The 18,503-nt window shown below is 33.3% G+C and overlaps 1 protein-coding gene across 7 annotated transcripts in view; it reads right to left on the reverse strand.

Moving 5' to 3' along the window:
* LAMA2 (laminin subunit alpha 2) overlaps positions 1 to 18,503 on the reverse strand; it is a 676,086-nt gene that overhangs the window by 212,781 nt on the left and 444,802 nt on the right. For all 7 annotated transcript variants that reach the window (XM_030928801.1, XM_030928799.1, XM_030928802.1 and 4 more), the window contains 4 exons: positions 16,277 to 16,457; positions 13,312 to 13,448; positions 1,905 to 2,141; positions 502 to 645 (listed from right to left, as the gene is read on the reverse strand). In XM_030928801.1, coding sequence (XP_030784661.1) covers positions 502 to 645; positions 1,905 to 2,141; positions 13,312 to 13,448; positions 16,277 to 16,457 — 699 coding nt within the window. The remainder of the gene's footprint in view (positions 1 to 501; positions 646 to 1,904; positions 2,142 to 13,311; positions 13,449 to 16,276; positions 16,458 to 18,503) is intronic.

Raw genomic sequence — 18,503 nt, forward strand, 5'->3', positions numbered from 1 at the left:
CTTTTTGACTAATTCACATAGTGAAAACCACAATGACTGTGAACACTGGAGCCTTTCACACTAACACAAATGGAATCTAAATGTAGAAGAGTTAAAGGAAAATCAAAAATGAACATGCTTCCACTCCAAAAATCATGATTGCCTGAGGTTGGTTGGAACGAATGTGTGACAAGTTCTGGTTCTCATCGCTGCGTTAGCTCACATCAACGTTCATGCTCTGGTGCCCTCACTCTTCCCATCCCAAAACATAATGCTTCCTGGACAAGGTTCCTCTTTTTCACTTGGCATCTATTTCCTTATCAATACTTTTAAGAACAAATAAGAAAGGCTTTTACTCCAACTGTATAATGGCACGTGACCCCTTTGCTGTTCCTAAATGTTCACAAAGGAAAAGGTTACTTAAATGTTTTGCCATTTCCTACTACCCCTTAGTGCCTGACTAAAAGACACCAGCAGGAACTAACATTATACCATTACATGGCTCAGCAGTTCCCTACTCACCCACGTCCGGATCAGTCCTTTTGCTTCAGAGCACTGAGTAGTAGTGCCGAAGCAATAGCAGCTGCTGCAGCCAAGTGGATTCTTGGCATCGAGTCCGAATTTGCCAGGCTGGCATCTGTCACAGTGGATGCCTTCCACATTCACCTGAGGAAAGACAAGAGACCCTCAGAGTTTGTAACAGCAAAGTTAGGGGATAAATCACCTTAAGAATGTGTAACAGGAGCATACTCCTTTTAAAAAATTTAAAACAAAACAAAAGAACACTGAATATTAGACTCACATCTCAAATGGCACATGTAGTTAATCTCATTGTTGGGAGTTCATGGGTCTTTTAAAAATGCTTTATTTTTAAATAGATGTAAGACTAAAGGTATCGTACATTGTTTCTTAAACGTAAGTGGTACATTTTCTACGATTCTGCTCCGAGCAATATGAAAGACTCATGAAAATTTCAAAAGCAACATAAAAACATTGAGTCCTAAACAGTGGTGCTATTAAAAGCCGTAAGAAATACGCGGCTTGTTAAAATATCAATTTATGTAATTATTATAATATAATATATACATACATAACATGTATTAAATATAATATATGATCATAATTGCAAGATATAATAATGCAGCATTGTACTCGGTGTTGGCTGAAGCCCTTGATGGTAGAAACTGCTGTTCTCCTCAATTCTCAAGGCCCTTTTAACAACCACTCCCTAGATTTTATCCTCCTGTTTCCTCTGTCCTTCTTTGCATAGATTTTATCTTGAAAAGATACCTCTGACACAGTTTAAACTGTATTTATCCTGGAATTGATTTTTCAGAACTATCCGAGGGGAAAAATCCTTTTTATCCCTTTTAATTGGCTCTTTTTCTACATCATTTAACCATATTAATGAGGGCTGAAATTTGCACATAGTCACTGTTTGTAATGACAGCGTTTATATGTGTTGAAATTTTACTAAACTTCCACAGCAGTAAATGTATTTTCCAGTATACAGCGACTGCAGATTAATTTTTGGAGAAATGGTTTTTATAAGGCTTATTATTTAGCTGTGATTTTCTCTGATGATGCTTAAAAGAACTGTCTTCCCTGTCACCCTTCCCAGGTTGTCCTTATTGAAGCAAAGCTAATATACTTTTAAAAAAATCACTTTACCATTGAAAATATATCATCTCTACCAACTCCAAAAAAAGGTGGGTTTGGTTGAAAACAAGTTCTAGAAAAGCAGGTTTTATTGGTATGCCAACAAATACATATCAATGAAAACTCCGTGTCTGGCAATGAGATTTTGTCCATCTGTTTGTTTAGCTTAATGAAGCAGGTATAACAAACACTGAATGAAGTTAAAACTCAGCAATGGAAACAGAATTATGGGAGGTTTTCCCTAGCTGCATGTCAGCAGCACATACCTTACAAGTGCACTGCCCAGTTTGATCACTACAGGAGCATTTTTTAGTCTCTGAATCACAGGTTGCGGCATCCGTCCCAGGGAGGAAGCAGTCACAGAGATTGCAGCGAGGGTAGTTCCAGTGACCTCGACTGCACTCTGTACATTTTGCACCAGAGAATTTTGGATGACAGTTGCATTGGCCTGTATTTACATTGCATTGGAAATCCAAGGATCCCACTGTGCTGCAGTTACAAGTCTATGGAGGAGATAAAAACAGCAACCATTAACACAACTTTATGGCAAATATCTTAAAATTTTAATTCTAATGTTTCTATGCTTCCATTAAACACGTATTAATCATGTATCTGTTATATGCTTTGTACTATTCTAGTTTAGTCACTTGGGAAACATCAGTGAACATAAACATTAAAACTGCTTCCTGCATTTATGGAAATAGATGATCGTCCAGAAACCATAGTGCTATGTGAATTAGAAAGAAAATGTGTTTTCTCTCTTTTTGAGGTAGAGAGGGGTTGGGTATGGGTTTTTTTTCCAACTGCTCTTTGTCTTGAAGATTTAATTTTAGACAAAGTTATTTTACCTTATCATCTTATAATTGTAGCATTTAAACATTTCTTTGGAGACATACCTCATGGTCTAGTAGAGGGAGACAAGTAAATATGTTAGTATAACATGATAGAATAAGCATTATATAAAAGGAGAAGTCCAAAATGCTATGTGAACATATAAAGGGCACCAAACTAGACTTGGGGAATCCAAGGAGTGCTTAAAGAGAAGTAACATCTAGCCTATTGTTTTTTGGCATTTATTCTTGAATACAATTCTGATTTGAGGTCTTTGTTAGTAACGTTTTCCTTTGCCCAAGATATAAACATGATTTTCTCTTTATTTACATAATTCACATTTTTGCTAGAATTTTTTAAAGCTTGGGTTTTTTTTTTTTTTTCCCCCGTCAATTTACTGGAACATAGTGAGTTCTTTCAGTTTGGGAACATAATTGGGTTTTGATTCAGTACTGTTTCTTTTTCAGATGTGTTTTTGATTTTTACATCTGTTCTAATTAATCAATTTTCTTTTTCAGGATCACCTATAATTCTTAAAGTACATCACTCTGGTCTCTCCGCCAAATCTGTAATATCCTAATGTCTTCTGAAATCATTTTCCTTTGTTTTACGTTTCTTGCTGTATTTACCTCTCAAATTGGTACCCTACTTTTACAGCTCCTATTTTACAGGAAAAGTTTTATTATATACACATATCACAAATGCTTATTTTCATTACTCTATTGCAATCATAACTTCTTTTGAATAATTTTATTTTATTTCTCTCATCTCTAATTTCTGCTTATCCATTTGTCTTTTTGTCTTATATTCTCCTTTTAAAGATTTCTGATCTTGATTTACAGAGCTCATATCTTCTTGCAATTTAATAAAAATGCCAAATGAATTTCTAAAATGTCATTTAGGATCTTGGAATAAGTCATTTTCTGGGACCAGTTGTGCCAATTATACATCTACTGTTTCTGAGCTCCAAATTCACCCTGCTTTGTGATACAGTAGGTAGACCCTGTAGACATTTCTCCGTATCAGGTGGCAGAATGATAGGCTTAGTCAATAGAGGCCCCTGGAAGGACCTAATAAGTCCATAATGGTGGCCCACCACACTTCCCAGCTGAGTTCTGGTTCTTCATTAGAATCCTCATCATTATTTTGTATTATTTAGCACGGGAACCCAGTGGTCCAGAAAGAATACCAGCTGGGAGGGCACACTGTCTCTCCATAGGCACTCTTCTGACTAACTTTGGTCTGCACACACACTCTGACTTTGAAGTCTGCTTCTCAGTAGCCCAGCATGCTCCCATCCTCCAAGAGCGGTGGGCAGCTTCTACAGACATGCATTTGCCTATGAACTCCGACATGTTTGTTTCTGGTTTTGTTTGACCACCCATAGGCTGTACATTCCTATGACAGCAACACCCTCTTCAAAGACCTTTGAACCTCAGCTTTGCTGCAGGTGGGGAGAAGGAGCATGTCCTCTCTTAGCCCTTAACTCCTTCACTGTCTTCCTTCCCTCAGCCTAGAGGGAGTAGCTGCTCTTCTGTACCTGTACTCGGGACCCTTCATAGCTTTCTTTTATCCTTTTTTAGTAACCAACCACCTTTTATCAGTTAACAATTCCATTTAAGAAACCAGTGTGGTTTCTGTCTCCCAAGCAGAGCATGACTTGTCATTACAAAGGGCATCACCTCTCTCTGTGTCTGAGTTTGCCACCACATAGTGTATGCACTTTGTCTGTGACTTAACTCTTTTTGGTGCTGTTCTATTATCCTTCTCAGATCTACAGCTCAGTGGTAAAGTCGTATGCATAGCACCTTGCCAAATTCCTAGATCCAAATCTGGCTGCATCTCACTGTGTATTTCACACTTTCCCTCCTCAGTTTAATTCTTATATCCACTGCTACCAAGGGTATTATGTTTTTGTTCCTGCTAACAGTAGCTTACTTATGAGATTATCGTTTCTAAGATGTGATGTATAATCACCAGTTCCTCCTCTATTGTCTTTCCTGCCCAAATATTTGGTTAAAAATCTTCCCAGATTCTGATGTTAAAATAATTATCAGGATTAGCTTCATTTTTTGTCTTTATAGGTAAGTATTTTTCTATCTCATTATTGCTAATCAGTAGAAAGGCTGCAATAGGGGCTGCTACTAGAAGGTATTTTAAACCCAAAGACCTAAAATGTGATTATTTGTATATTACAAACATGGACACAGCTTCTAAGGCATAGAATAACTCACTAATCTCACCCCCAAGTAACTTAAAGAACATCAGATGTAGAATAAAATCTCAAAATTAGAATGACTTACATATTCACTTACCTAGTTTTTCTTTGCCAACTGCTTTGAGTATGTATTGACTCACTTAAACAAAATGGGCCATAATCAGGTATTAATAGAAAACTATGATATGTTATCAAAACTATAATCATATAATAAATTTAAATTATCCTGTGAGACATCTTTATCTTTAACTAAAATATGCAATTATCCAAATAATTGTATAAAACCAAAGCACGAATTTTTACAAAATTGTTGACAGTACAAATAGACATTGGGACCTTTCCAAATCAGAAAGTTTATTCAGGAAGTTATAGTGGAGAATAAACCAGACCATTAACCACGTGTTTAGATAGCACTATGGCCAACATCAAACTTAAATCATAATTAGATGTAGTATTTGTTTAGCAATAGAGAATTTACTCACTATTCCCCTGCTAGTGAAAGAAGGCAGGCTTCGTATTCTACTTCAATAACAGCTCAAATGATGTGTATGCTCACACCTTAGCACAGAGAAATTATCCGTGACACAAAGAAAGGGAAGCTATAAATCTCAAATCACTGTTCATTTAAATTAGTCATTCCAGTTTTAAAAACAGTAAAACACATGCTCATAAATAAATTACTTGAGAGGGCTCTGATACAGTTGGATATGTCCCCACTAATTCTCGTGTTAAAATATAATCCCCAGTGTTGGAGGTGGAGCCTGGTGGGAGGTGTTTGGATCATGGGGGTTGATCACTCAGGACTTGGTGCTGTCCTTGCGACAGAGAGTGCCAACTGGCAAGATCTGGTTGTTTAAGTGCATGGCATCCTGCCTTTCACCCGAACCTGCCATGTGGAAGCCTGTCCCCGCTTGGCCTTCCACAATATTGGAAGCTTCCTGAGGCCTTCACCAGAAACAGATGCCACTATGCTTCCTGTACACTCTCCGGAACTGTGAGCCAATTAAACCTGTTTTATTATAAATTAACCCGTCTCAGGTATTTCTTTATAGCAATGCAAGAATGGTCTGACACAGGCTCTATGAGGCTTTTTTGTTGTTGTTTGTTTGTTTGTTTTTGTAATTCTTTATAATGGCGAAGTGTTTCTTGATTCAGAAGTTTAGACTTTTAACAGTGATTTTAAAGTAATCAAAAAATTCAACCAACTTTAGTTAACAGAATATTTATCTAATGATCAGTAAAAATGATAGTACCAAACATATAACTACATTTCAACAGAAATTTGGAATGTATTTTATCCTGATTTATATATTGAACATGAGGTATCAACTTCCATTTCAGGAGTTTAATTAGAGTTTGGCTATATCATAGCATTTTGTGCATAAAATGGAACTCTTGTAAGTTTCCCTAGGGCTTATTCCTGAGTCCAAGTGATAAAGTGGATGCTTGCATGTGAAGCTGAAAATGCAAAAGTGTGTCATAGACACTTAAAGCAGCGTTCATACTCATCAGAACACTTTGAAATTCTGAGGAGTTTTTGTTTTGTTTCGAAAAATGTAGCTCTCTTGAATTTTAAACTTAATAATGCTATTGGCAATAGAAAAATGAATGTCCTATCCAGTTTTTATTTTCTCTAATCACATGTCTAATGGAAGTCAGACATCTGAACTTCTTTGAAGAATCATCAGTACACTTGTTTTCCTCTAGGTCAGCATATTCTAAACCAGGCTCAAATGTTTTATCATACATGTGAAGATGGTTAGAGTCTATTATTTTATCTGTGCTACCTCAGTGGTAAAAAGAGTTTATATCTCTATAGGGTACTGCTATTAGGTCAAGCAGAACCACACTTGGTCATCATGTTCCAATATTTCACAACCCAATGGAATCAATTGGAATGACTCTCACTAACATTAAAAAAAAATGCCCTTATTATTGCTCTTCAATTTAATGAACACACTTCAGCAGTAATCCTACGTGACCTTTGTGTTGCGTTAGGCACTGAAGAATATTCTTCTTCTGAACAGTCTCTTCTTAGTTTTTACAGTATTTATTCTTCTTTGTTAAGCTATTAAACTACACAACCAAATAAAACAAAAATACAGACCAAGAAACAATTGTTTTTAGATATTGAATTACAGGAAGCACAGGACTGTGATTTCTGAGAGAAGGAAAAAAACATGAAGCAGAGTACAGAGGCAATTTCTAGGCTGCAACACAGAGAGGGTAAACCCAAAGCCCGTATTATAGCTGAGTTGAGAGACAAAGAGTGGAATCTGAGGAAGCTGAGGCTGCTAAAACTTATGACGGCAAATAGAATATGTGTTCATAAAGAAAGAAGTTAGATAGAAAGATAATTTCAGAGATGTGCAGAAGGGTTCCCTTGAGTCATTGGCTGAATGCTGATAGGTACATGCATGGGATGAAGGAAAATGGCATTGGAAAACTCTAGGCTGAAAAAATTCTTAGAGCCCAGAGAAAGCTTGGAATAAGCCATATTTTCAACAACCAGAGTAAAGAGACATAGTAACCAACTAGGTAGTATTCTCAGAAGTTTCACGGCTTAGTAGAGGGGCTAACTGACCGCTGGCTTTCAGACTACTCTGCTGCATCTTCCCTAACAAAACTTAAAAGCAAGCTTCAAAAGAATCCAAGTGACCCGTGACTATCCAAACTATTTTCCAGGATAAAGTTCAACATTCTTTAAAGAAATATAATACAATCCAATACACAACAATGAAAAGTATATAATGCCTGGCATCCAAACAAAAATTACCAGGTATGTAAAGAATCAAGAAAATATGACTCATAAACAGGAGAAAAATCAGTCAATAGAAATAGTCTTGCAATAAAAAAAGATGGAATTAGCAGACAACCATTTAAAAAATGCTAATGTTTATAAACATTTTATTTTCAAGAACAAATGAAAAATTGTGAATATAGTAAAGAAATAAAAGACACACAATGTCCAAAAGGAAATTTAAAAGATAAAAAAATACAATGTTTAAAATAAAAAATAGACTCAATTGGATTAAAAACAGGTTAGGCTGCATTAAAAAATCAGTGACTTTGGACACTTAATAATAGAAACTATCAGAAATAAAAAATACAGATACAAAAATAATAATAAAAAAAAGAACCTCAGTGAGATGGAAAATATCAATTGGTCCAACATACAAAAAATGATTTCCAGAAAAAGACAGTTGGAATGAAGAACAGAAAAATATTTAAAGATATAATGGCTGACAACTTTCATTTCCAAATTTGATGAAAACTGTAATCCTACAGGGTCAACAGATCTAATTAATCCTATGAAAAAATAATTATTAAACACACACAAAAAAACAAAAAGCATAATTAAATTGCTGAAAACCAGTATTTAGGATTACATACTCCGCAAAAACTTGTTTAGAAAAAAAAAGAAAAAAATAAATAAAACAAAAACTTACTGGAACAACCAAAAAAAGAAAAGGAAAAAGGAAAAAATCATTGTCAGCAGACTTGATATAACAGGAATAAAATGATAAAGATTAGGGAAGTAGTTAATGGAAGAGGAAAAATGATATGAAATGAAAATTTTAATGTACACAAAGGAATTAAAAGCATTAGAATTGATATGTACATGGAAAAATAGCTATAGGAGAAATTTTTCTTGTTTAAAAAAGATAATTGACTATTGAAATCAAAATCATAAGCTTATATTGTCAGATGTATAATATATAGAAGTAAAAACATATGACAACATAGTACAAAAGGTAGGAAAGGGGATTGGAGGTTTACTGTTGTAAGGTTCTTATGCTAAACGTAAAGTGGTATAATATTATTTTAATGTACATTCTGGAAAGTTAAAGATATATATTCCTAGACAAAACCAAAGAAACAAAATGAATAGGTATCTTTAATAATCCAAAAGTCAAGAGAAGATGTTATACAAATTAATGCAAAAGAAGGCAGGACAATAAGAAAAAAAAAAAAAAAAAAAAAAGAAGGCAAGAGCAGATAAGACAAGCCAAAGCAAATAGCAAAGTGTAGGCTTAATCCAATCATACCAATATTTACATTAAATGGAAATGACTTAACTCTCAAATTAAAAGGCTAAATTATTAAGATTGGTTGAAAAATAAAGATCTAAATATATGTTATGTACACACACACACACACTCTCTCTCTCTCACACACGTAAGCTGGGCGTGGTGGTATACACCTGTAATCCCAGAACTTTGCAGAAGGATCACTTGAGCACAGGAATTTGAGACCAGCATGGGCAATATAGTGAGACCTCATTTCTACACAAAAATTTAAAAATTAGCCACACATGGTGGTGTGCGCCTTTAGTCCCAGCTACTCTGGAGGCTGATGTGAGAGGATTTCTTGAACCCAGAAGGTGGGGAGGTTGCAGTGAGCTGAGATCACACTACTGCACTCCAGCCTGGGCAAGTGAGTGAGACCCTGTCTCAAAAAAAAAAAAAAAAAAAAAAAGAAAAAAAGAAAGGCACACATTAAAACACTAAAAAGAGAGATGAAATAGGTGATGGTGTGAAAAATATATACCACACAAACATCATTTTAAAAAGTTGGAATAGCTATATAAATATCAGAAAAGTGTACTTCTAAACAAGGAATGTTACCGAGAATAAAGAGGGACATTTCATAATGCCAAAAGGTAGCAGCTTTTCAAAAGGACATAGCAATCCTAAATGATCATGCACCTAATATCACTGCTCAAAAATACATGTGAATAAAACCTGAGAGAGGTGAAAGAAGAAACAGACAAAGTTATAGTCCAACACTCTCAGTAACTGAGAGAACATGTAGATATAAAAACCATTAAGGATAATTGACCTCTATAGAAGTTTTCATCCAACAACTCCAGAATATACATTATTTTCAAGTGCACATGTTATAATAAACAAACTGAACACTATTCTGGGCCATGAAACTAAATCTCAATAGTTTTCAAAAGGTCTGAAATAATGCAAATTATGTTCTCAGACCAATTTAGAATTAAACTAGATACTAGCAACAGTAAAGATACCTTGACAATTCCCCAAATATTTAGAAACTAAAAATTATCCCCAAAATAAATGAAAGATTATATTAAACCAAGTGAAAATTAAAGCACAACATATCAAAATATGTGGAGTGCAAACAAAGCAGTTCCTGGAAAAAAATTCTAATACAAAATGCCTATATTAGCAGAGAAAAAAGATTACAAATCAATGATCTAAGGTTTAACCTTAAGAAACTTGGAACACAAGAGAAAAATTAAACTCAAAGTAAGCAAAAAGAAGGAATGCTCTTTTCATACAAGTTGTTACATGTATTAGGCAAAAGGTGTTCCTATTTCTACCATATTATTATTTTAATGTCTATAGGATCTATAGTGATGTCCCCCTTTATTTATGATTTTGACTGCTTGTTTCTTCTCTCTTTTTTCTTGATAAACCTTTCTAGAATATTATCAACTTTACTGATCTTTTCAAAGAACCAGCTTTTGGGTTCCTCTAAAGTATCTCTTTTTTCTACTTCATTGATTGTGCAAACTCTTTTAGAAATTATGAGGAGGGAATAGTTCTGAATCCATTTCGTGAGGCTTGCAGTATCTCATCCCGACAACGCCACAAGAAAAAATAAGTTCATACCAATATTCCTTATAAACATAGATCCAAAATCATTAACAAAATGCTAGCAAACAGGATTCAACATAATTTTAAAAGGATAATCTCAATGGCCAAGCAGGATTAATCTAAAGATTGCAAGACTGGATTGACATTTTGAAAATCAATCAGTATAATTTGTCATATTAACAGCTGAAAAATAAATATCATATGGTCATCTCAATAGATGCAGAAAAGTCCATTTAACAAAATTGAACACATATTCTTGATAAAAGCTCTCAGCAAACTAAAAGCATGAGGGGGCATCCTCAAACCATAAGGAGCACCTATAGGTAAAATATAGCCAACATCATTTTCAATTGTAAGAGACAATGCTTTCCACTTAATATAAGAAATAAGGCAAGGATATTTTCTTCTACCACTTCTAGTCAATAGTTTACTGCAATAGGACAAGAAAATGCCACAGAAGTTACATAGATTAGAAAGGAAGTAAATTTCCCTTTGCAGATGACATGATTATCTATAAGAAAATCCCACTAAATGGACCGAAAAGTAACTAGAACTAATAAGTTTAGCAAGATTACAGTATAGAAGGTTAATATATAAAAGTTATTGTATTTTTCTATTCTAGTAACAAAATTTAAAACTGAAATGGAATACAGTAGCATTTGCTTTTGATCAAAAATATGAAACACTGATAAATTTAACAATATATATGCAAGGCTTGCATATCAAAAACCAGAAAACATTTCTGAGAAAAAAATTATAATGACCTAAATAAATGCAGAGTTATGCTATGTTCATACATTGGGATATCTAATACTTGTAAGATGTCACTTCTTCCCAAATTGACCTATTAATTCAATATAATTTCAGCCAAATCCTAGCAGGCTTTTTGGTAAAGAATTGACATGCTAAATTTAAAAGTTATGTGGAAATGTAAAGGAGGTAAAGTACTCAAAAGGTATTGGAAATGATGAATGAGGTTGAAGAGTTTACAATACCTGATTTTATGACTTGCTGGAAAGCTACAACAATTAATATATTAACTAGTATTAACATAAGAATAGATCAGTGAAGCAGGAAAGAGTCCAGAAATGCACAGTGTCTCGATAGATTTTGACAAAGGAGCCAAAGTAATTCAATGGGAAAAAGATAGTCTTTACAACAAATAATGTTTGAAAACTTGGATATCCATAAAAAGTGAACTTTGACCATTACCTGATATACAGAAAAATTAATATTCAAAATGAAATACAAACCTACATTTAAGACCTAAAACTATAAAACTTCTTGAAGAAAACCTGGGAGAGAAATTCTTGGACCTTGTCTTTCTTGGGTAGAACATAAAAAAGTATGGACTATAAAAGAAAAAGATAATAAGCTAGTGTTCATAAAAATTAGATGATGAAACCAGGAAAAAGCAATCTATATGAAAAGCAAGCTTTAACATATGTTAAAGAACATGTATCCAGAATCTATAAAGAATTCTTGCAATGCATTACTAAAGAAACAACTCAAAAAAAAAAAAATGGGCATAAGCTTTGTAAACACTTCATAAAAGAAGATGTATAAATGACAAATAAATAAAAAAAAGATTCCCAACATTATTATGCATTAAATAAATGCAAACAATAGAAATACACATGCCTCAGAATTCTTAAAATTAAAATAGGGTTAACATTCCAAGAGTTGGTAAACATGTGGAGTGTTGTTATGAAAAAAAGAGGAAACACTTGTCTCTAAATATGCTTTTGACTTGTATGCTACTGTTCATAGAAAAATTGTAACCCCAAACTGGAAATGACCCAAACACCCATCAAATGATAAACAGATAAGCAAGTCACTGTACATTATACAAATGGAATATTATCAAGCAATTTTTAGAATAAACTGCCAATATATGCAACAATATGGATGAATCATAAAAACATAACAGCAAGTGAAGGAAGCCAAACAAAGAAACAAACAATCCTCCCCCCAAAAAACAGACTATGATTCTATTTTTAAGAAGTTGTAGAAATTGCAAAATTACAATGCTAGAAGGCAAAACAGTAGGTGCATGGGAGGTGATGGGGAGTTCATGGCAATGGGACACAAGCGTTGATTACACCTCTGTAATCATGGGTTAAAATTCATTTCTTTAAATGAGTGAATTTTGTTTTATTAATACTTCACAAAAAGCTGATAAAAATCCAAAGTGATTATGTTTCCTTCCTGCACTTGCTCCTCCTCCTATAATTCCTATAACCATAAATGGTACTTATTATCATCTACTCCATTGCAAAGCAAAACCTGGGAGTCATCCTTACGCCTTCTCTTTCTTATTCCCCAAATCAATGAGTTTGCCAGGCTGTATCAGTCTGAGTTCTAAAATGTAACTCGCTTTCTATATATCTTCATTGATGCTCATTGACTGGGTCCGGGCTTCTGGCATCTCTCATTAATATTTCTTCAACAGCCTTATAAATTGTTACCCATCCCTGCTAATGTAGATAGATTTCTCTGAACATGACTCTGGCCATGTCACTTTCCATGGTCTACTAATGGGAAAAAATGATTTTTTTCCCAGCTAAATGTTGTTAAAATGACTCTTCAGAATGATCTCGACTACTTCCTGAAACCTAAAACCTAGTCATAATCCAGGGCCATTTCTATAGATTTTTGGAAAATTAATTAGTTCCTCATTTCCTCATACTTTGCAGATGTATGTCCTTGTGCCTAGGTATGAGGTTATAGCTCTTTTCTGGTATTATTATAGAATTTTTTGTTCTTTTGTACCCCTCTTGTAGATTTCAAGGGTTCAGCTGCATCAATGTGTGCTTACTTCATCATCTTTCCCACAAGTAAACTGTAAGATACTGATTAATATTTGCAATCACATTATAGTAATAGTTCTACGTTATTTTGTGATATAATATTGAATTCTGAAACGCCCAATTATAGAGCTCTACAAAACAAAGATCTCTCCAAAAAATTATCAGAGCAAAAAAGTGGTTCACTCACCTTACAACCAGTGGTAATGCTGTGGCCCCAGGTATTGGGTGCACATTTAGAACATTTCTCTCCAATGGTATTGGGAGGGCAAATGCATCGCCCAGTCTTTGGGTCACAATTATTACCCAGATGAGAACATTCACAAGCTTCACAGGTGTAAGAGGGAAAACAAAGAAGGGGAAAAAAAAGTAAAAATTTGATACAAAGCGTTGAGTTTTATATTGTGTTGGTTTGTCTTACTTTCTTTTCAGTTCTATACTTAAGGATATTTGGAAATAAAAACTTTCCTCATTCATCTTTTATATTATAATACAATGTATTTCAGAAAGTAGCTGTTCAATAAATATAAGACGTATTTCATGTAATAATTTCAAAAGTTAAAGTATTTTTAGCTTTCTTATGAAGTTTAAGAAAGGAAAGAACTGGTGTTATCAGATTCCATGTTAACTGTAATACCTTATATCCAGGTATTATAAAGTTTACTATTTTGTTTGTATATTTATTTTAAGTTCATTTCTGATTTGTTTATGCTGTACGGAGTAGTTTTTCCTTGTTGATGAGCCCGATCTACAGTAAAAACCAAAAAACTTAATAAGCTTCTTAAATTTGGTACATCATGTATATAGTCAGAAACACACACATCAGGATATTCCAATTTTGCAAAAACTTTAAAATGGTTGAATTATGGACACTGTTTATATATAAAGATACTTTTGATTTTTATTTACCACCTAACTTTTTTGTATAGATTTTTCATTTTTGTTGCTATCATGCAATATTCAAAGGGTACAAAGTTATCTACCTTTTGTACTTTTTCAAAGATTGTAAAAATAATGTTTGAGAGTATCTGCAAAGTCATCCAAGACAAGGAACTCATGCCACATAGCGATAGTTGACCCAGCTACTAAGAATATTTTTAGTGCAGCGTTTCATGTCAAAGAAACGTTAAGTGAGGGAAGAAACCCAAATACTTGAATTCAAATAGAAGACTAATGTTATAAGTAAACTTTTAATTGGTTATATAATGACTAAATCATTTTCACTGAATATATTTAGAATATTTGACTAAATTCACTTTTTATGAGATTACAATAATCATTGCTCACAGCATTATATACCAGCTGTGAAAGATGCTTAGAAAAATACTTTACACAGAGTAAACACTAAATAAATGTTAGTCGTTGCTGTTTTGGTTATTACTGCTGTTGCTAATTTTAAGTCAAATGATTTATTTTAGATGTGTCCTTCATTAAGAAGAAAAATAGTTACCATTACATTTAAATTTATATGCTAAAAAATGTCATGGGACAGTCCAAATCATTACTTGCAAACAGAAATTATCTTAAGTAGTTCTTCAGTGGAATCATAACACTAAATAGAAAGAAGACCTGAGTAATTAGCTAGTTTTCCTGTGCCAAAGCACAATGTATACCACAATGAATAAAACTAATAAAGATAATAATAATAATGATAAATGCTTCCATAGCACTTACATGCTAGGCATTACTCTAAATATTTTATAGCCACTAACTCAACTAATTGTAACAAAAACCATGTGTGGTAGATACTATTATTATCTTAATTTAATAGATGAATTTTGTAGGTGGAAATGAAACAAAATCACTCAAGGTCCCAGAACTAGTTACTGAGGGACCCATGAGACAAATCCAGGCTGTTTTGTGCAAGTCATGTCCTCAGTCCTATTACTAACCTGCTTGTTTTGTGCTTTTTTTTTTCTGTGATGTTTCTTTGGGTCAGAATGTTAGTTGGTCTTCAATTCTTAAATGCTGTCACCTTTCTATAATTTAAAATAACATTCTTGGTCTCGTTTATAATTTGTTACTATAGGTAAGTAAATACATAATACTACCTCATTAATTCATATTAAGTAAAAATGTCAGTGAGCTTTGGATTTAAAGAACAGAGTATATTTTAAAATACAGCTTTATAATTTTTAAGTATATACAGATATTGGCTTAGAGATATACAGATTCTTACAGGATCTACAATTATAACAATTAGAATAACTTATCATGGCTTAATTTATGGTAAAATCCACATATCTAAAGTGCTAGAGAGTATCTGAAAGATATTGGTTATTTAAATAGTTTTAAATATTATTCCTACTGCTTCCTACATAAATTTGCCACAACAGTGAATAATAATGTTTTGAAATCTTACTATGGTGCTGAGAGTGTGTGAGCATTATCCAGGTTGAATCAATGACATTAGTAAGCAAAGGTAATATTCAAACTAGTGATTGTTGGAATAAGGGTCAATTCGAAATTAGTGGCATATAAATCAAGGTTAATATTCAATCTTTACTTTCATCTGCAGCATGCCAAGTGATATTTTCTTAGCTCATGATTTGGGTGAAGGCTGTGGCTAGATGTATAAGAATACTGCTTGAGGGAATCATGGTTAGAAACCTCTGCCTGCATTTTTTGATGAACTAAATATCTAGAGCCAACCTATTTCTCTCTTAGAACGTCACAGTTTTCAAGGTAGCCAAAAGTAGATGAAAACATATTTTGGGGTACCAGAAAAAAAAAAACCACCTTGACTTCTTGATCCTGATACCAATTTTGCAATAGGAAAAAGGGAAAGTTGAAATGCTTTGGCGTGGAGTTTGAGCTTAAACTAAGATAAGATTGGTACCAGAAAAGTCGAACATCTACCTTTCAAGCTGCAGCAGTCTTTGAGTGACTGGCTGAAGGAATGTCACAGACAGGGAGGAACACAACCAAATGAGCTTCTGCTGATTTTTATTGAGTACTTGCACACAGTTATTAAGGCGGTGTTTCAAACTGCCATGTATTTCTTTTTTTAAGTAATGTAAAAATAAGTAGACATTACTCATTATGTTAAATATGTTGTATCAATCTGCGCTTCCTTTAAAAGAACAAACCATTACAGAAGTCAGACCCTAAAACTATCAGAGTGAATATGTAGGACTTAAGTGGTATTTACAGACCTGTGCAGCCTCCTTCTTGGAAGTTGAAATAGCCATGGGCACAGCGGTCACATTTCTTCCCTGTGACTCCGGGTTGGCACCAACATTGTCCACTCTCTTCACAGTCGAATGACTTAGACCCAAAAGAATTGCAGTTGCAGGGAACACAGCCCCTTGCTGATTGCAGACCAAAGGTCCCAGGCTGGCAATGGAAGAGGAGAGAAAAATTAAATTTAAATCAGTTAACTCAAAGTGAACCAAGAATCACAATACCAAAGATCTGGTGGGAAAAGAGGAACTTGGGAGTTATCAGGATTCCTCACTGATGTTATGACAACTGGGTTTTCATTCAATCAAATGGACCTTTTCTAGGATATCCAAAGAGAAAAGTTCAATTATTCTGATATTTTATCAAAATTAACTGCAGAATTAGGCATTTCCTTTACTGTCTGTTGTATTTTCACCAGCCTGTCGCAATACTTCTCAAGGTTCCAATAGCAATATGGAAAGGACCTATAGGTGGTATTTCTAGTCTTAATTTAAAATTTTACTTGCTTCTTTCTTAGTAATCTGAATTGATTACTTTCAGATCTATGGACTCCTACTTGGTAAAAGTACTTTCAGCATTATCGACCAGCAGCCTAATGTTAAAATAATCCTTTTCGCCCTAGCATTTGATAGAATTTTGTCACATATCCATACATACTTTTAATCATTGCTATAATGTTCACATTATAAATATAATTTTCAGGTTATGCTTACACTGACCAAATAATTGGTTCAACAAACATTTGATAACTAAAATTGCTTAGTGAGAACACGTATTAAAGAACCAGAGCAGGTAAGTAAAGGAAACTTTCATTCTCTGATGAGTTATTCATATGCCTATCTCTTATCTATCTATAACAAATCATCTTTTATGGTCAAGTTTGCATTACCAGCTTCGGCTGACTTTCTTGAAATGCAATGTTATCAGGCCTAAAATGACAATGTTAGAAAATGCTGATGGATTAAAAAATCACTTGTATCAGAAAAATGAAAAGCGTCTATCCTGCTTAAAGTATTTCAGGGGTATTTTTAAAAAATATAAAGCATGTCACATTATTATGATATTTTAATCTGGAAAATTAGTCTCAGTAATTACTTATTTGTAAGAATAATTCTTATTGTGGAAAATTAGACTTAATCATTGCTTCTTGGTAAAAAAAACAAATCTTGCCACTTAACATGAGCCACCCAAAGAGAAGTGAATAAGCCTCATTATATATTTTAGATATTATTGTTAGTAGTTTTAAAAATGTTATAAAAATGAAATCAAACTGAAAATTAGACTTTTAAAATGACTGTAGCTAAGAATAGTTTTATTTTTAAAATGTAAAATGGGTTGACTGAGTTTGACAATCATTCTCATCTTTACATGCACTTTTGGTTTTATTTTTATTTCTAGTTCTAATTCAGATTGTGGTAAACGATTAAAGAAAAAAGCATGTAAGTTCCAACAGATGACATGACTTTGAAATTAAATTCACCTATATAAATAAAACTAACCATATAGTATTATTATTGGTAAAAAGAAATTCACAAAAAATTGTAGATACCTGGCTTAGAGAAATAATCAGAAATTGAAACAATTATTAAAGCAAAAGCATGCCTGTTACAATATTACTATGCAGGCACTTAAATGTTCAATGTTAGAAAAATTGTTGAATAAATTAAATGATGACATCCACATTATGAAATAATATGCAAGAATTAAAATCCATTTTGAAGCAGTTTTAATGATATGAATATGCTTAGGATACAGCATGAAATAAAAATTAAACAAAAATACGAAATTATATAAATGCTATGTAAATTTCAATTACATACCCATAATGACACACACACTACCCAGACACACAAACAGAAACAGAAATATATAGACAAAAAGACTAAACATAATATATTAAAACAATATTGAAAAATATCTGAGTCATAGAATTGTATTCATCTTTATTTCAGAAATTATCTTCACTCATATATGTATGCTGATATATGTACACACATATATACACAGACATATATACATAGACTTATATAATCTACATCTATATCTATATATGCAACACACTCATATTGATTTAGTCATTAAAGGGGTGTGTGTACACCCCTTTAAATCAATCAAATATCAAATGAAATTCCAAATTATATCTATCATTTTAAAAATTCCAAAGTTGATCATGTAAGGAAATATACAAGAAGAAATGGC

This window comes from Rhinopithecus roxellana, chromosome 4, assembly GCF_007565055.1.
Source record: "Rhinopithecus roxellana isolate Shanxi Qingling chromosome 4, ASM756505v1, whole genome shotgun sequence".
Taxonomy (NCBI): Eukaryota; Metazoa; Chordata; class Mammalia; order Primates; family Cercopithecidae; genus Rhinopithecus; species Rhinopithecus roxellana.